Here is a 19907-nt window from a genome sequence, read left to right as displayed (position 1 = left end):
CAAAAACTGAACAGACTTCTCCATCAGCATTATCTCCCTGACCAACAGTTGGAGAAAGTTCTGGTTAACACAGCAGGCTCGTTAGGTTGAGCTCTTGGTAAGGCCTCTTTGGTTACTTTCCACAGACATTTGAAACTCCTAATCACTGCAGCTGTGGGAGAATGGCTTTAGAGCTGGCAGAACAAAGGACCTCCCCTCCTTCCACATACGCAAAACACTATCTAAGGTAAAGAAAGGGTGCGGGTGCCAGATTTCCTCTTCTCCCATTCCCTACTGTTTATTATTTGGCCTACTGGAAGGCCAACGTTATACAATAATTTGTTGTTTTGGTTAACAGCCAGCCAGCTGTATGGCTAGGATGACAATGGTGAAGCAAGGAAGGGTGAGAAGGGGGAAGGGAAGTAGCAAAGTCCCTATAGCAAGAAAAACCCTGACCAAAAAAAACACAGAGAAAGAGAGATGCCCATGGGTGCACATATATAAACTCTCCCCTAAGGCACCAGGACAGGTACTACATAAATTAGCAAAAAAGAGCTACAGATACCTTGATATCATCTAGAAATGCAATGTCTTCTTTCTGTATTGCTTTGTTTGTCCATATTAAGGCACTATAGGTCTTTGTCTTCTCCTCTTCACCTTCCTTCATGCGACCAATTGCCTCTCTAAACAAAAGAAATTAATTACTCACATAACATAAGCATAATTATATAACGCTGTGAGCAAGAATGCTTGCAAAACTCCCAAAGCATCACTTTGAAATCCCTTGCCAGCGATGATAAATACTGACCTGGTGACAAGCTGTAAATCTCGAACCTGTATTTTGTCTGAAGAGTTATTAATTGTCTGTGATATTTAAAAAAGAATCAGTTAGCAAAACTGCTCAGTTAGAGAAGAAACACATGCTTTATGAGTTCCATGAGGTGCAAATGATTTACCTGCTGAAGTCCCTTCATTTCCTCAGCAGTAAAATGTATTCTACGAGGATTCACAAGCTCAATTGCAAAGGGCCTTCCTGGCAACGTGCACAGTCATAAAACATAAAAACATGTTGTTCTAAATTAATGTTTGAATTTATGCAGTAAGGTTGGAAGGTGTGAAGATTGTCTGCTGTTATGCAAACAGGGATAGGACTTGAGGGTTTAGGGATGTAGCATCAGATGAAAGGAAAGAAACAAGGGACTTTTTTTGGCTACTAAACCCCAGTATCAGCAATAAGTGCAAATTACGACTTCCCAGAAGACATCTTGTACAAGACTGTGCTAATTAAAAAATAAAATAAGAAAAAAAGTTAATTAGCTTATTTTCTGTCACCTACAGCAATGCCCAGGTGCAAGATGATGTTAAATCCCGCTCCCTCAGCTAAACATCTGTTGCAATAGCTGCACTTTCTGTGCTCAGGGCCAGGGATTATCCCCAGTATAAGCAATGCCAAGAACTACACTACAAATCAGCCAGCAACTGAAACACATCACTGATAATTTTTTCTTTTTCTTTCCCCTGCTCCCTTGGCTAGAGCAGCTTCAGCAGGTTGGAAAGCAACTGACCTCTATAAAGGACCCAAGTTCAAAAAGAAAGTAAGGCTTCCCCAGTCCCCAGTGACAGTGAGGCAAAGTAGAGGGACCCAACAGAAAACAAGATAGAAATCAGTCTGACACAAACAGCTTAAAAAATAGGAAGTGAATAAAATAAAATACACCTAACAAGCTATGCGTTTCCATGCATCTCTGCAGCCAAGGACACTGAAAAAGATCTCTTCTTTCAGTTGGTTTTATGAAACGGTTTGGTCTTTGGGAATAAATACATAAATATTACTAAAATGTTTCCAAGATAAAATTTCAAAGCATGCCTAGTCACACACTTATGCACTTAGCATTCAGCAAGATCTATTAGGGGAGCTTCCGTTAACCATTTTGTTTGTTTCTGTGTTTCACAAGGGATATTCCAAGCCTTACCATTGCCTAGTGTTCTTACATCCACATCTTCTCTTCCAGAGGAAGAAAAATTAAAGCCTATAACAGATTTGAACAAGGCAGGTGAGATTTTATTTTACATTTTTAATACTCTCTACAGCTTTTAAAAGGTGAAGTATTTTCTTCCTAAACTTGTTTGCAAATCTGCTTCGAAGAGCAATCTTTATAAAATGAAGCCTGCACTATATTTGAACAAATCTGGGATATTTATTGCTTATTGCATCAGATTTACAAGTTTCTTGAAGAGTATTCCTAGTTCCTTGGCCTGAACGAGACTGCTACAGCGCTGAAAATGTCCAAAAAAAAGCAGCAGCATCCTAAAGGAATACTAATTATTTTTGTTCATTTCTGAACCATATAATTCGAGTTTATGAATAAAATCAAACTGAGCCATCTTCCTCCAAGACACAACTTTTTACCCTAAATACACCCAATGGTTTCCAAAGATATGAGAGAAATTTCTGCTAGTCACACACGTCTGGACAAAAGAGGAAGAAAATTCAAGTCTGAAGCAAAAAGTAACCTCTGTGTATTTGGTTTTTTTCATCTTTCAAGCTACAGAAATGTACTGTTGGGTATTTTAGTTTCCTTCATCATTCCCCTTCCACCTTTAAGCTTTGCCTGAAGGAGGAATGGGGGACCAAACCCCGCACTAGAGGTAACTTTGCAGCTCCGTTCCACAGGGTCTCTGAAAAACTGATGGTTTTAAAACTTTTTCCTCCATAGGGAACGTACAAAGCGCATAAAGATTTCCTCGGTTTTTATTATCTCTCATTTCTCTGGTTATTATTATGGCAACCACATAAACGTGAGAAAATCCTTCCATGACCACAAAGGTGTATTTTGGTCACACTACCAGACTTTTCGTAGTTGGGAATGCTCCAGACCCTTAACCAGCTTCACAGCCCTTTGCTGGACTCACTTTGGTATGTCCACATCTTTCTTGTACTGGGGAGCCCAGAACTGGACCCAGTACTCCAGATGTGTCTCCCCAGTGCTGCATAAAAGGCAAGGATCACCTCCCTTGTCCTACTGGCAAAGGTCATTCTGTTCATTTATATCTCTTCCCAACATTACTGCACATGAACTTCTGGTAGCCTCCTGCAGTAATTCTGCAAGCTGAAATCAGGTGTTACATAGTACCTGGCCTAAAGACATGGTTTGAGGATTTTCCTAGTGTTCCACGGGGAGGAGGGGAAAGTAGGTTTTTTTTCCCAAACTAATATTTAATGCGATTTTTCCTTGGGCCTTCTGTGCCTCTAATTCCACATCTAGTAGATGACAAATGATGGACAGTGATCATTTCATGTGGATAATCCCCGGATGAGCATTTAGCTTGGGGAACTTTATGCACTCAAGAAAATTAATTAATCAAGGTAAGAAACATGAAGGGGTCAAAGGCTAGACAGATATTATGATATTATATTAATATAATATAATATTATAGATATTATGGCAAACACCTTCTCTTTACAAGCCATTTTATGTATTACCAACCATTAAAAAGTATGGCTAGGCAAAAATACTAGGACATATATGAAACCATAATATTTGCATCATCAGAGCAGCTAAGGAGGTATTTTAGTACGATGAAAGACACTGCATAAAACAAAGCAGTCATCTCTTTACTCACAGATCATAGCTAAAAAAAGTTTACAAGCTTTGACTTGGAAGGATAAGAGAAGGATAAAGAAACACAGGTTTTTTTCCATTACGTGCTTGTTTTAAGTGAGTAGCTACTAAGAAAAAACAGTCTAGTAATGATGAAAAATATATATGGTAAAAGATCTCCTAGATACTTACTATCTGCTTTGAATTGTGCCATTAAATGCTCCGAAATCAGTTCTTCCACTGAAGATTCCAGCTTCCGCTCCCCATCAATAATCCAGGGAGTCTGAGGTAAATTCCTTGAATATTTGTTGTATCTTCCTGTAAAAAACAACTATGTCACCTGTAATCATTCTAAAGCCATGGACAAAAGCTCCAATATCACACAGCACAACACAACACATTTAACTTTTCATCAGAGCCTTGTGAAAATAAATTTACAGGCTTGAACTTGTTTTATGGCAAGAGCATTAGAGCAAGAGTATGAAACACGTGCTGCTGCACCTACGAGGGGTCCAGTATCCAAGATAGCCAACTTAAAAGTAGACTTGGAGAGCCTATTGCTGCAGTCCTACCTTCAGGTATAGCCACAGAAACAAAACTGTGTATGGCGTGACACAACTGGGAACAAAACCCAGAGGTTCAAGAGCCTAGTCTGAGTCAACTTAATGCTGAATGGAAAATTATTTTTTTTTGTAATTGGAGCAGGGTCTTGAACCAGCCTAACTACAATACACCGAACTAGTGCTATACATATGTCTGTTCAGCATATGTGTCCCAAACAAAGATGTTCCCACACCCTCCTATATCAAGGAGTTCAGGTTTCAATCCAGGTTCTGCCATTGTCTGAATGTTTAACAAAAGAAACCCAAACTAAAATGTTTTGGCTCATTACAAGGAAAACCACGAGAGCAGAATGTCTCAATAATAAACTACGAATTTCAAGAACCTTGAAAAGTTGCCATGTAGAGGTTGCCATCCTCTGACTGATTCCAGTCATAGTCTTGTGCTATATCAGACTGTCATGCTGTCTTCCGTGACACGAGGACTGCTATAACCAAAGAACAAGTCTGACACGGATAACCAAGATGAGCTTTCTTATTGACAGGTTTTATAAGAAGTGAAAATATGCACAAAACAAGGAACTCATTCATAAAGAACAATGAGTAACCCCCCTGCACAAACAACTTTCGATCTGAAACCTTGCATATAAAAAATTTAAAAAGAGTTCAGAGTAGCTGTGCATATTATACTGTGCCTCTGTCATCTCAATTTTTTTGGTTTTCAGTATCATATTTTCCTATTTCTAACAATGTTTCCTTCTTGCATTTTGATCTGCAGAAAAACCCACACAAACAAATGGGCAAACTGACTAATACTGTTTCACTGGGGCAAATAATGAAAGTCGTATGACTAATCATTCAGAAGTCAGCTTCACACTACTAAATTCTCTTTCCATAAAACAGTAAAAGGAAGATAATATTTTTTTTTTCTCTTGACTCCCCATTCTAATAAGTTTAGCTTTTGACCTGAACAAAAGCGGGTTAAAAAAACCAGGTGTTTCTCGGTTTGACAGCTTCTCCTGAACCTTTAAAAAAAGGTTGGGTGGGGAAGTGATCACTCAACACCAAAGATAAGTCCAGGAGGGCAATACCAACTCTGAAACTCTGCTTACAAATTACAATCCAGTCTCATTTAATAACAGCAAAATAACTGCACTGTACTCAATAAATTCTATTCTGGATTTAGTTCTTCAAAAATTAAAGACAACATCCTGCCCAGGTTTTGTTTTTGTTTTTTTTTTTGTTGGGGCAAGCTATAAACTAGAAATCACAAAACCAGTATTAAATCACATGCAGAAAGGTAACCCTCTGTCTCTCTCTCCATACAGACAAATTCTGGTAAAACCATCCAACAAAGCGACCCAAAATGAAACAGTGTGTTTGGAAAAGGCTAAAAGACACTGGATAGCTTGGACTCATGAAAATGTACGTTTAACTGCCTAATCAGTAATTAAAAATAAGAAACAGGTATGTATAGAACACCAACTAGCCTGCCATGAGAACATTCCCTTTTGCATTTTTTATTTTCCTTTTACGTTTTCCTTTGTTCAGGATTTGTACCATCCTTCTAAACATAGTATGCTGGATTTAAATTGAAGTTTGTTTATTTCTTTTAAATAACCTGTTTACATATATTTAAGTAAGTGATTGTTTATACACAGGACTGGGGGAAGGGTAGATACTCTTGCAGGCGGGTGATAAAAAGGTTGAATCATCTCAACTCAGGGACACCAAGTGTTGTTGCAATACCTGTCTCACCCAATTATCTCAGATGCTATCTTGGTTTGGAGGGGGGAACTGGAAAGAGCTAAGCTTTCCAAAATTTAACCTTAATTAACCCCACTAAGACTGGCCATTTTGGATGGAACAATAAGCAGATAAATCCAGATGGTGAAAAACTTCTGAATTCTGGATTTTGGCAGAGTGAACAGCACTGCAGGAGCTTATTTAGTGGGGAAGTGCCTTTCCCAAACTGCGTGCTTATTTGTATTACAACTGCAAGATTTGCAGGGACAAAGGTTTTCTGAGGGAGAGAGCAAGCTTTGACAACAGGGCAAAATTCTTGGTTCCAGAAACTGCTTCTGGGTAAGCCCCTTAATGAGCAGGGGCACAAAGGAAGTTGTTTTTAATCTTCACATCACCCTGTGCTGTCTCTAGAAGAGGGAACTCTTCCATCTCTCCAAGCAAAAGAAAAACAATGGGAAGGAAAAGCAGCATCTTCCTCAATATCCAAAAGGGAGGTGTGTGCACACCAGGAGCAGCCAAGGTGCTCCCCTTCTGCAGCCCCTCCCATGGGAACCCCCCCTTGGCCCCGACACAGCTGCCTGCAGCTCCCACTCCTCTTCAACCGTATTCCACCACACGCTATCTCCAAGTTTAAATTCACACTGTAAGAGCAGCAAATAGTTTTGATTTCAGCACGCTGATCTGTAATTTCTAACTTTTGACAAAATCACATCTTCAGCAAGTGTAACTTTTTCCCCTTTCAAACAGGTCCACTCTAGATTTGTTTCTTTGCTCCATACACTTAAATACAGGAATCAACAAATAGCAAGAATGTTCTGGGCCTCGTGGCAGTATTATAAAATTACGTTTAAGACAAGACAGCAGCAAATAAATGGATCACTTTACCAGCCACAAAAACTGCACCATTATTGCACTGAATTTCCAGAGCAACACAGAGGTTCTTTGGTGAACTTGGGGGACATGGAAAATGCCTGTATAAAAAAAAGATTAAAAAATACTAGTAACACCAGAACATGATGGAGCACCACCATAGCATGAAAGATGACTACTTTGGTTACACAAAACACAGCTACAGTATAAACTCAGTATTGACGTTAAAAGCTGGAACACCAAGAAATGGATAAACATTACGGAAATCATTGCAAATATTTCTGTTGATCTGTCATTGAACATTATTGAAGTTTAACAGTCCAAAGTGTGTTAATAAATGTACATACTATAGTTACAGCAATAATGAAACTAAATACTGCATGAAAGCTATCTTCAGGATCTATTACTAAATCTTTGCTGGGAATCAAAGAAAAATGCTGTGAAGACTTTGTGCAGTTAAGCACAGTGAACTATAGAGAAAGTGTCTATTGATGTCTTCTCACTGCTTGTGATTTTTACCATATTACAGCACTTGGTATTTTCTTAAAACTCAACTCCTAACATTTCGGAAACATGGGAAAGTGTCTTTCTTGATTTCTAAACCTCTTCTGTGGTTTTGGGGATGTACATAAAGATTTTTGAATGCAAATGCTTGGCAATACTACAACAAACTCTTTTCACTTCTAACTGTTCTAAGCCCAGAGATCTGCAGTGATGTGCTGCCAAAAGCACAGAGCAGAACTGCAGCTCTCTGACCCACAGTTTCTCCTCTGTGCTGCTCCTGAGATAATCAACCAACGAAGCCCTTTTACTAACAGGAAAAGGACCATCATCTGTGGCACGTCCAGTTTTCCATCCTCAGTGGCTTAGCTCAAGCGTTTTAAGATTTCTCCTTAATTAAAAGATCTGCAATGACATTCTGTTACTAGAAGAATAGAAAACACAACACATTGTAACCAGTCAACTAGCAGAATTTAAACAATTGGAAGTTCTTTTATAGACATCTTACCACTACTTACCCACCTAATATTTTCCTCCCCATCCTAATTCTATACAAAAGCACAATACTAAGAACCAGTTTCAGTATACACTTACTTGAGGAAATCCTCTTCTTTTATCTTCTCTAGGGCTTTTATAACTGCCATTCTAGTGAAAACAGACTGCACAGTGAAATAAAAGAAATTAGTCAAGAACTAAGAGAAGCTAAGAAAGGATATGCTTCAGGAAGAAAAAAACCCTAAAACATACACACCGTACACTTCTCACAATATAGCTTTTCACTTGTGTTTTCTTATACCTAAAAGCAACTCTGTATCAGCAAGAACTCACTGCGATCTTAACCCTAACTTTAATAGGGCAACAAACTGGTGATTTTGCCAAAATCTGTTCAGGTAACTTACAATATGAAAGCAATACAACTAATGCAGCTGATAGATTGGAACATAGCAGTTATTTAGTCCTAGAACTAAAATTTACCCCTTTGTTTCTAGAAGACACGTACAAACAGTAGCATGTTTTGTCACTGTTTTTACACGGAAAAAAATAACAAGTGCCAGTGACTTTCAGCAGGTCTAAAGTTACTGTCGCGCTTCCAAAGAAACCTACTCCAATTCCTTAGAGTATGCAATTGCTAAGTGTGCCTTTGGTTAGCTGAAAGAAATGCTCAGCGTATCTCTGGAAACTTATTTCAGATGATACGCAAAAGTGTGCAAAAGCCAGAACCAAAAAAGTACTGCTTGGGAACTCAGGTTCAAATTTGCAAAATAGATTGTAAACAGAATCCTAAATCCATGAACAGAAACCTAAACCAGCTTCCCCATTTTCAACAGTTAAGTATACCTAAGCCCCAGCTTTTATCTCAGTGAGAGCAGGCTGGTAGTTCTTCCAAAAGTAAGACTGTTGAAACAGTATCTGTTTATAAAGCTCAAAAGTTCATTTATACTCAGAAGTAAGCGCACTGAATGGAAAGACTTGGCAGTTCCTGAACTGTGGAAGGAAAGCAACTTCAGACTCCCAAGCTGCGTCAATTCACGAGGGTGAACTGATAGTAAAATTAGTAATAATAGTACAGTGGTGGCAGGAGCCACCACTACCATCCTCTGTGCATAGCCAGGTGCTGCTGTGAGCCTCACTCAAGTGAGTTTAAGGCAGAAAACACAGAATTTAGTTCCTAGAACAGGAGAAACAAGTGTTGTAACAGGTGAGGTGGAATCCTACCTTAGGAGGGCTGAGGACAGTAGAAGATCTCTAAATGAATCTCCTAATCAAAGCATGGTCAGCTATGAGATCAAACCATCTTGCCCAGGTTTTTATCCAGCCAGGTCTTGAAATCCTCCAAGGATGGAGCTTGCACACCCTCTCTGCATAGCCTGCTCCACTGTCCAACTGTCCTCATGGTAAAAAAGTTTTGTCCTTTATCTCCTCCAAACCTCTCATTTCAACTTATTTCCGCTGTCTCTCATCCTTCCACCATGCACTGTGAGGAACAGCCTGGCTCCCTGATCTCAATAATCTCTCTGTTGGGTCCTCCCGAAAGCCTTCTCTTCTCCAAGCTGAAAAAAGTCCAGGTTCCTCAGCCTCTCCACCTAGGGCACATGCTCCAGCCCCCTGACTGTCTTGATGGCCATCTGCTGAATTCCCAATTTAATGATATCTTTTTTGCAAACTGGATTGGGGATTTGGGAAAAAAAAAAAAAAAGGAAAAATACTGGGTCACTGTTTGGAACAATTCAAGTCTTTGCTCTAACACAGAGTTCCTGGATGCCTTCAGGAAAGCTGCTCTTTCTCCTTCTAAGCATAAATCAGAGATAATAGCACTTCCCTTCCTCGTAGAACAGATGAACTAGGAAACCCTTAAACTAGCAGCAGGTTTAAATAACTATCTACAGCAGAAAACACAGAAATTTTCACTCTGAACCCAGTTTTTATACTACTTCTCTGATTAACACAGCCCTTGAAGCTAGCTTCAAGCACAGCATCTTTATAAAGATGAACCTCTGATGGCTCTTCAGAGTCGGTATTTCTCCCTTTAGATTCCCCCACATCTTGTTGCCTGTGTGGTTTTAACAGCCAGGCCCTGCTGGTTTAGCTCCTTATGTGGGATTTCCCCCCTTTTTGAAGGACAGCAATGCAGCAAGCAGTGAGTTATAACAATACAAACCTTCTAAAAAAAGACTTGCATTTATTGGTCAGGTGGAGTAGAGTAGGCAGAATTCCGGGGTCAGACTGCCTCTGCCAAATGTCGGTAGACTCTTCACCAGAAAGAATAAAAGGCCTTGCATAGGCTTCTGATAGAAGTTACTTGTTCTCCCTCTGATCACACCAACTGTCCTACTTATATCAGGTTCTCTCCAACTGTTTTTTTATTCTTACATGTCCTCTTTTCTGTCAATGATTGTGTGCGTGCTCAGGGTCTGCAACAAGTGACAAGGTCCCTTTTCTTTCCTCCCCTCCTCCAGAGGTAGACAGGATAAAACCATCCTGAATGTATCGTGTCTTTCATTCAGATCAGAGGACATGAAAACTGCGGCGTGATCGTTTCTCTTTTGGCTGCGGAGTCTCATCTTCACAATGTGACTTATCTGAACTGTTTCACCCACAGAGAGCTTAAGGATCATCTTTTATGCTACTTTTAATGCATGACAATCAAATTCCTGGATCTTAAGGGAGGTATTTACAGAGAACATACCTAAAATTATGGCCTTTAGACAGTGTGGAAAACGAACGACCTAAAGAAAAGTGCCAAGCTCTTAGTCTTCCTAAGCAGAGAAATGTTAAGTGAATAAAGGGGACAACTTTATTTTCAGACAATTGAAAACTAGAGAGATTTCTGATGAAGGAAAACCAGACATGAAACATTGACTGAATACCCAGGTAAGTTCTTTGTTGTAGCTACTGCTGTGAAATTCTGAATGTCAGAAAAGAAATGCAACAACGATGAGATCCTACCTGTTTGTTCTTCGCTGGTTTGAAACAGTCTGGACAGGCTGTGGCTCTAAATACAGAAATGAAAATTAGCTGCTACTCTTACAGAAAAAGAAATAAACAGACAGACCTATAAACATAGTGTGTTTACATCTGTACCAATATGTCCAGTATTTCACTTCCAAAGCTTAGCACAGAGCAGATTTTAAAATTAACTTTATCCTAAACCACAAATGGTGGAAGGTGTGTGTTGCTTGATCTAGAGAGAAATCAAGGACAAAGCTGCGTGAGCCTCTTCTGCTCCGACCGACACAAATGTGTCTCAGCTTTGAGATGGGATGGAAAAGCACACAAGAAGTTTAGCTTTCAGTCCCTTCCAATCCTTCTCAATAAAGGTCATGATGAATGTTGAAATTCTGTGCAAGATTTGCTGACATCTTGAAATCTACACTTGCTGTTCTTTGACAATGCACACTACAAACTAGAGATTCAAATTGCTGCTTCTGGACAGGAAAATTCAATTTATTACAGAAAAAGTAACCCCAGGTGTTCAATCCCATTTGTGCTTTGCCTCTTCAAAAGGAAACTATTGGTTGTTTCACGAAAGTGAAAGCCAAGTCAGTGAAACAGTTTTTCTGAGTACTGTAGAGGAAGTTGCTCTTCATATTAGTGGATTTCTATGTACGCAGTTAGAGATTATTTCTAGCCTACAACACAATTTATCATTTCTTGCTGGTGCTTTTCAACGCCTCTGTAAATACTTCAGACTACAAGGAAGCAGGTCAGACCTCCTGTCATTTCTATACAAGCAATTTGCCTGGCCAGTTTGTGACACAAAGCATCGCAAATTCCCTCTTCCGGAATTTCAGCATCACCTTACCTTTAAATATAAATCTCTAAGCATAAGCTAACAAGAGCCAATTCAAATTTCCATGTCAAACCAAGGGTCATTTTAGCACACCTACCTACACATAATTGTGTAAGAACAGCTTGAGAGATGAGAAATTGCAGATGCCATAGTTGGAAATCCCACCCAAAAGCATACCCAGAGGACTTCTCCAGGTTGACAACATCCTACTTGGCTTTCACAAAAACACATGACTGTCATTACTAAAGCCATGATAATTGCCAAATTTACCATATTTACATAGAAACCAAACCATTGCCTCAGAATATGCCCAGAGCCAGCCATTCACATATGCAGAATGCCTTGATGCCTGAGAAACTACCATGTAATTAAATCAGACAGAAAAATGTCTAAAATGTTAATTGCTGTTTAAGTATGCTACAAAGAGAAGGCAAATAAGGGGATATTGTCAGGTCACATGGAATAAACCTGAGTTGTTGGAAGGTGGACTGGAATTTCTTTACAGCTTTCACCTCTACAACTATTCTGCTTGGAGCGTTAACATTGGCACCGTAACATGCTCAACATCAATATTTTTGAAATGTCACAAAAAGGATGGAAGGAAGAGCTGAAAATAAGAGCCGAGAGGTTTCAGAGGAAGGAAGAGCACTACAGAAAACAAGAACGGAGCAAGTAAAATTAAATAAGTAAGAACAAAAGGGTGCAGGATCCAGAAACACTCAACTTTTTACAGGATTGCAGGTACCATTGTTTAGAATTGTAGTTTGGCCCTGCTACTTTCTCCCTCTTTTGCCCAGTCTTGAAGAAGCTGGAAAGGAAAGATGTTCAGCAAACACTGGTAATCCATTCTTTCTAATACCTGGTCTGTCACCAAGCATGCACTCCCTCATTCCCCACCCCAAGACAAATGAAAGATGCGGTTGTTGAAAGCCAAGAAGGTGGCAGATCGGGCATTCAAACAAAGATCACAAACTGCCAGAAGGGGTAAAATCAGGGAAATATATAAAGGCTGCAAAGGAAATCTCTAGTCTCAAGAGATGAATTCATTATGCAGCAGAGAAGTTTCTGCTGAGCCTCTTTCTACACTAAGATTTAACTTGCAGCAGGAGCACAAGTGATGAAACTGAGTGAAATTTAACTTTTCCAGGAAGCATCAGCAAACAGGAAGAACGAACCTAATTATCCAGAATACACTAGACCTAGATTTTGAGAAATCAGATTAAATGGCAGCTAAATTCACAGAAATATTTTGCTTCTTTGTGTATAGCAGATGGCCTACTGGGCCAGCCCAAAAACTGCACGTAGCGGCCAGGGAACTTCTGTTTGTTTTAATCAACCAGCTAAATTGAATTAACTCACTTGAAAGCCTTCCCTTCCATCCATGTCTCCTGTAAGAGCAGGAAAACCTCGGCATGACCTCAAAAGATTTCCCCACCTGCCACTATATGATTTGAATGTATTTTTTTTAATGATATGCCTATATTGAAGAGCATAATGACTTTGAAAAGGGCTGAAATTGAACAATTTATCTGAACCTTCTCCTTCCAGGTCAAATCAAAATTCTGGATGGCTTTGTTTATTGGCTTTAAAGCACAGAATTAACCAGAGATGGTGTAACGTTGAGCTCTGCAACTCTATCTGAATATGAGGAAGTTTAGATGCAGGCCACATTCTACTCTATAAACACTCTCATTTGTAGCAAATCCAAACCAACAATGTTGCACAATATTTAGATAGAGATCTTTTGTTATTTATATAAAAACTTACAGGAAATGGCACTCCTCATCTGTTTCTGGGTGAGCAAAGACCACGCTAACTTCAAACAAACTCTAAATTTAAAAAAAAAAAAAAGAAGGTAATAGTTTTTTTTAAACAAACAGGGATGATATTCTCAAGCATCCTTATTGCAGTATTAGGAAAACAGTAAAGAGGTAGACAAAAAAAGTCACCCATGTATTCTACATCATCTAAAGCCATTAAAACATGTGCCATAATAGCATTTGCATTTCTGAAGTAACCAAAGATTATCTGAGAGCACTTCAAAAACATGAGTGACCTACAGATCATAGATACCAGCCCCATTTTGCACAGGGGGAACTGAGTCAGAGACAGTGTATGCTCAAAGCCTATTACGGTCACTAAACTTCACAAACCTTCTGGGAGAGCAGTGCAGAGCGTGGAATAAAGATAAAAACCCCGTAGTAGTCACCACCGTAAAATTTTGTCAGGGGCTTCGTTTGCAATGACTGGATGGCCTTGGGGCAAAGAAAGGCAACATGTCCTAGTGGATTGACAGCTAGACCAGAAACTCTAGTGTAATCTCAATTCTACCCCCAATTCCCTCTTTGGCCTTGGGCAAACAACACTCATTACTTCTGTTATTCAGATACCAGAATACCTCAAGGGGGCTATTGAAAAGATTGGCTAATATTCAAGTGCCTTGTAGATAAAGAGCACTAGACAAGTAACTTCTGTGGTACAATGATGTCTGGAGTGGCTCAGTCCCTAAGTGTTGCAGAGCTCTAGCTAACTTGGTATGTAAGAAGTTTGTTTCTTCTTGGATCATCTTCAGGGTAACTGAGTGTTTCTTTCTTCGCTAAGACAAAAGGGATGCTTTCAATTAGCACTCCTGGGAAAAGACAATCTGTAATTATTATGGAAGCTGACAAATCAACGTAAAGACTCAGTGAGTCTAGTCCTGGGGTCAGTCCTATGGCTGATGACAAGTAAAAACTGCAGACTGCCTTGTCCTCAGCCGGAGTTTTAGCCGTGTTTGCAGAAATTTTACATTCAAGATGATGGTGTTTCTGAATTTGTCTGGCAACATCCGAATGTCATGTTCAGTCAATGCATTTCAGAAACATTTTAAGAACGTTAGTCAGAATCTGAAAGTTGGAAATAGAGTTTGAAAAAACATTTCTACTGCCTACTTACAGGTATTGCAGGTTCCAACATGCCTATATCTAGCATTCGTTAAAGTGAACAAGCACCAGACTTTCCTCTTTCAGTACGTTTCACAAATATATTTTATCCATAGGATTTAATATGCTAACAACCTGAACAATTTATCTCACAGAGCAGTAAAAGTGTTGGCAGTAATAGGAGAGCAAAGAAGGAATGTGTGAGCATTCCTTAGCCTCTGGAAAACAAAGATCCTGGAAAAGGAGAAAACTGAAAAAGTCTCATTGATGAAAGGAGGAGGGCAGCCCAAGAGCAAGAGATGTAGCAAAAGACTGCAATGGTTTCAGAAGATGCAATGATCTATGTGTGCAAAAATTAAGATTGGACTTGGAGATCTCTGGTTAAAAGAACTTTCCCCCCTGCTTCCCCCTCCAGTGAACATAAGAGCAGTGCAACTTGTTTAGCTGTTAATGAGGGAAAAAAGTATGTATTTTTATTTTCTTCCCCTCCTATATATAAGTGTATAAATATATAGATACACACACAAACACATATGAAAAAAAGGAAAAAAAAACCAAAAAACAGACACAGAGAAAAAAAGTTTCATATTTACACAACACCTTTCCATCGGCAGGAACACCCAACTCTTCTGACAACTGGGGATGAATAATCCACTTATAAGCTTCTTTCAGCTGAACAATGTCATCCTTTGCCAAGGAAAGGCCCAGATTTCTGAATCACAAAGAAATAATAACTTGCACAGGGGTCTGTCAAAGATAGATACATGACATATAATATTTCAAGACAAACTTAAGTAACTAGTGCCAGGTAAACAAGCAATACACAAGTAAAAAAGGACAAAAGTACTAAGAATACAGACCATGGCATGAAAGAATGAAAGGCTGTTCCATGACCTCCTATAACAGCGCTGAATCTTTATACTGAATTAACAAAGCGCTGAGGAAACATTAAGGCCAGACCAGGATTCCAAGTGAAATGCTTCCCAATAAACACATAACAGCTCGGCAGGGAGTAGCTAAAGGTGTAGCTACTAGAGCTAAGGTCAGCTCAAGCACAGATAGGACTATGTTGCCTCCTCCCTGCCTCTGGCCGTGCATTCCTGCCAGCACTTGCATGCTGACGCTACACAGCATAGTAAGTAACACCAGTCCATTGATCCCATTTAAAGCAAACCCTAATCCACTAAAAAAAGTGGTTTTTTTCAGCCAGATCAGTGAGGTGATCAGCTCTCCCAGTGGTCACATAAGCCCTTGTGTTAACACAAGAAAGACAAAGGCACATGTAGATGGAGGTGAGACCCTTCTGATAGTAAATCAACATCTAGTTCAGTTTAAATAAACAGAGTATCTGGATCCTGCAGGGCACCACCCATGCTACTTGCTAAGGAGCCTTCTGTCCAGCTTCCACCCTAAGTAATATCCTGTTTTGCCCTGTTTCTCTTTGGCAGTGTTTTTTTCACTAACATTTAAATACAGATTCTTTTTTTTTATGTACAGAACATGTACTGAGCAAACTCATGCCACAGCTTCATGGTTGGTCAAAAGTTACAAAGGTCTTTCCAGAATCTACCTGGAGAAGAGCTGAGAGAGATGGACAAAAATAATTTGTTTTTTTAAAAAAATAAATCTTGTTAGATTTATTTTTATGGTTCAAAGGGCAACCTAGTCTTCATTAAAGGAGGGCATGGCTCCAGTAGGCACAAATTGCTAAAAGGAAAAGCCCAGATGACAATCTCAGTCGACCTTGCTGGAACAGGCTCAACTACCTCTGCAGGTACAAGACCAGGCCTTGACTCCTGTGGAGTCAAGTCTCCTATGGAGAGAGAAGTTAAAAGGAGCAGATGCCTGTAAGGGTGCCAGCATACGATGTCAAACCACTTGTTTGGGAACTTACAGAGCGAAGTGCATGTCCTCCTATACAAATGGCACCAACGGTAGGCTACGTGGGCAATACTTGCCCTGCAGGGCCTCAGCCTCTCTCAAGCATTTTAATGAAACAATTGCTTTTAAATTAGTCTCAAAGTAGGAAGTGATTCATCATCTTTTAGTTTAGCTTTCTATGCATATCTTGAAATGGTACTTCCAATGACGATGGCTTCCACCAAAGACTAGTTCAGTATCCTCAACTAACTTTGAGACAAGTGGGTTTCTTTCCTCTTGCCCACAAAGACAATTCGTTGCTTCAGAATGGCTCTAATACGTTCTCATTTGGCCAGGAGTGGGAGTGTCCTGGAGTACGCAAAGAATCAAGCGTTTAAATTGATTTCAAAACTCTGAGGTATAAAAATAAGACTCAAAACTAACATGCACCCACTGCGCTAATATCTTTCTTGCTACATTACTGACTTTTCACCATTATCTGACTAACAATTTTCAGTCACTGTTAATGTAAGCTAAACCAGATATAGTGACAAAATGAAGAGGTCTGTATTTCATGATGTCTTCCATGTACAAGAAGATTCTGGCTTGCAGATGGCATCAGGGCACCTCTCAGGACCATTACATTAACTTGAAGCTGTACAGTTGGACAGACAGCCTGCAGCCCAAGTTGAAATGCCACGTGTTAGCTATAATCACAGTATGAGGCAAAAGAGGTAAGAAACCCCAATTAAGGTCAAAGCAGGTAAAAAAAAACCAAACCACCAATGCATAGAAACCATCTTGTCCTTTGTAAGCATCAAGTAAACTGCACAAGACTCTAAGATCAACTTCTTGCCTGCTCAACATTTATATAGAAAAATGGTGTCTATATAAAAGAGTTCTTGCCAGGCAGTCAGTAAAAGCTAGGGACAATGAAAGACAAAAAAAAAAAAAAAAAAAAAAAAATCAATGGCAGCACATCCCAATTCTGAATTGCCTTAGGATTAGTTTTGAAAGTACAAAGTAAGTTAAAATCTTGGCCAAGGACATAGGAGGTGAGTCTACATATTCCACAACCGTTAGCAGAAGTACCTTTATATGAAAGCAACTGTCTTGACCTCGAAAATATAGCATTAATTGCTTGGTTAAAATTTTCTCTTAACATACATGTCTCTGCAGGTCCAGTGCATTAAGTGGTTTCTCATGTCTACTATGCTGGAAAAAAGTTATAGTAAGAGTATCTCTCCTTTCTCTAAATCTGGAGAACTCTCTAATAGAAGTGGTATGAGGGTTGCCAAAAGAAATTACTCACCCCATTTCCTGTTTTACCAGCAGCCAAGCAGCACGCTATAGGTCACAAGCCATGCCCAGGAAGAAGAGAGGGAAAAAAAAAAAGGCAAGTGAAATTAAGGCTCAAAACTCCCAACAATTTGAGAGACTGTCAGCAGAAGGGAAAATGTTTTAAAAACTCAGGACAAAAGGAAAGTATTAGGATTTTAATTTAGCTTTTTTTTTCTTTTAGAAGTTGGAAGATAGAATTGGTATTTGTTTTTATTTGTAAGACATCACTTAGCAATTCACCTTTTGAGGCTTTAAAAAAAGATCAGGCTGCAGTAAACACACTTTGAAACTTGCTATTAACACTATCTTTAGAAAAAAGACTCTGACAGCCTAAGTCAAGTGCAGCTAGCAGCTACCTATCCTACAGAGAAATGGAAAAAAAAGTGTCTACATGGATGGTATATAAAACCTGATTTGACATCTAAATTTAAAAAAAAAAAATCAAATTCAATTATCATCCCTTATAAAAAACATGACATAAAAGAGATACTTGGTCTTATGGTAATCATGAACCCTTGCCCTGAGGACTGCCCCCTTATTTAAAGCAACCACTTAGTTTAGGAGACACAGGCTGAATATGAGAAAGCTGAGGAACAGAAGGAATAATTCCAGAAATCAGAGGGAGCTTTTAGTACAAACACTTGAGTTCACTAACATTTATCACACACCATACGTAGGAATGGCTGTAAAATGTAATCTGAGAATCACAGGCAGATTCAACCTTGAATTCTCCTTTTTCATTTCCCAATTGCTCCTCTGTTGCTTTGTGCAGAGTCTCTGTGAATCCCACCTTCTGCAGCTCCTGATACACTTCTTTGAGCAGAGGTTCCACAAAGTAATATTTACCTTACATATGTGAGCATAGGATAATTCAGGGACCTCAGGAGGTCTCTATCCAACCTTTTGGTTATAGCAGGATTGGCTATGAACTCAGACAAGGTTGCCCAGGGCTCTATCTGATGAGTTCCTGATGGTGACTGCACCACCTCTCTGGACAGCCTGCTCTAATGCTTGATTGTCCTCAGTCCGTGCATTGTAAATACTTCCTCGAACTCTACTCTTGTCTAGCATATGTAAAGAAACATAATGTAGCAGACCCCTTAGATACGACACTGCCCAGGACAGAAGACCATGAACCATCACTTAAGTGTCACAGCCAACAAATGGAACTCAACAATATAAGAATTAACAATAGTTATAACAAAGATCAAAAACAGAATTAAAATTACCAGTGGTATGAAAGGACAATAGAAAAATACAAAAGTAAGCACAAAGGAGCAACAGCCATCAAATCAGTGCAATGCTAACAGACTTGAACAAAATTAACAACAATCAAGAAATTGAAGGCTTCCAAACAACATTGCTCATGCCAAAAGCTTCCAAAAGTGTTTCTTTCCCAAACTCTGGTCTGGGGAACCAAACATTTTAGAGGTGCATCTCTCTGCAGTCTCACTCACTTCTCTTTGTACTGACATAATGATTCCACAAAATGATCTATTACTTCAGTGTAGTAATTGTTCAGCGCTTCAGGCTTTAAATTTTGTCTCTGTGTGGCCGAGAGTGACTGCTATTCTCTGCATCACAATGAAAATGTACCTTACTAAACTGAAGTGCATTACAGTTAACCAGAATTTTAACTTTGACCTCAAATGGCTTTTCTATTAGGTCTTTAATTAAGCGGAAAAAAAGAAGTGATGTTGGACACAGATACTCAGAAGACCTGTACAATGTTTCCGTTTCAACAGAATGCCTATCACTGCAAAAGCAATTAATAAGAAGAGAAAAACTCCCCTCCAAAATTCCTACAATGAAGCAACAACAATAACATTTTCAGTTCTTCCTCTACTAACAACAGCAACAGACGTTAAGACTGGCAGGACACCACTTAACTAATAGCACCTGTACTGTCAATACACCATCTGGACACCTAGTCTCACCATCCTCACTGAAGATGAATTCCAAAAATCAAGTTGTTTGGCTTGAAACAACTATCGGGAAAACAATCAAAATTAGTCGTTTCCAATCTGTGAACTGCAGACTACTAGCAAAGTGTCAGAGAAAGGTGACTGCATACACTTGTCCTACAACCACATATACATATGCAATGTCCAGAAGAGTTGGTATCTCAAAAGCAATGAAATCGATGATTTAAATTCTTCAAAATTTTAAATCCCTTCCCTGTCTTTCACTCTTCATACCTGATGCTTTAAGAATAACCTCCTCCCAAACCCTGTCG

General features: G+C 39.3%; 1 protein-coding gene across 7 annotated transcripts in view; it reads right to left on the bottom strand.

The window, feature by feature from the left end:
- Positions 1–19907, bottom strand: part of PUS10 (pseudouridine synthase 10) — a 36152-nt gene that overhangs the window by 6300 nt on the left and 9945 nt on the right. For 4 of the 7 annotated variants that reach the window (XM_074864482.1, XM_074864485.1, XM_074864484.1 and 1 more), the window contains exons 5-15: positions 17643–17677; positions 15071–15182; positions 13317–13378; positions 10706–10751; positions 7853–7917; positions 6773–6858; positions 3774–3899; positions 1953–2009; positions 936–1012; positions 788–843; positions 545–662 (exon numbers count right to left, since the gene is read on the bottom strand). In XM_074864482.1, the coding sequence (XP_074720583.1) occupies positions 545–662; positions 788–843; positions 936–1012; positions 1953–2009; positions 3774–3899; positions 6773–6858; positions 7853–7917; positions 10706–10751; positions 13317–13378; positions 15071–15182; positions 17643–17677 (840 nt within the window). Of the gene's footprint in view, positions 1–544; positions 663–787; positions 844–935; positions 1013–1952; positions 2010–3773; positions 3900–6772; positions 6859–7852; positions 7918–10705; positions 10752–13316; positions 13379–15070; positions 15183–17642; positions 17678–19907 lie in introns of those variants that run through there. The other 3 variants (XM_074864486.1, XM_074864488.1, XM_074864487.1) reach the window with 3 other exon arrangements.

This window comes from Strix uralensis, chromosome 3 (assembly GCF_047716275.1).
Source record: "Strix uralensis isolate ZFMK-TIS-50842 chromosome 3, bStrUra1, whole genome shotgun sequence".
NCBI lineage: Eukaryota > Metazoa > Chordata > Aves > Strigiformes > Strigidae > Strix > Strix uralensis.
The sequence above is the reverse complement of the archived record's forward strand: the minus strand, read 5'-3'. Positions and strand labels throughout refer to the sequence as shown.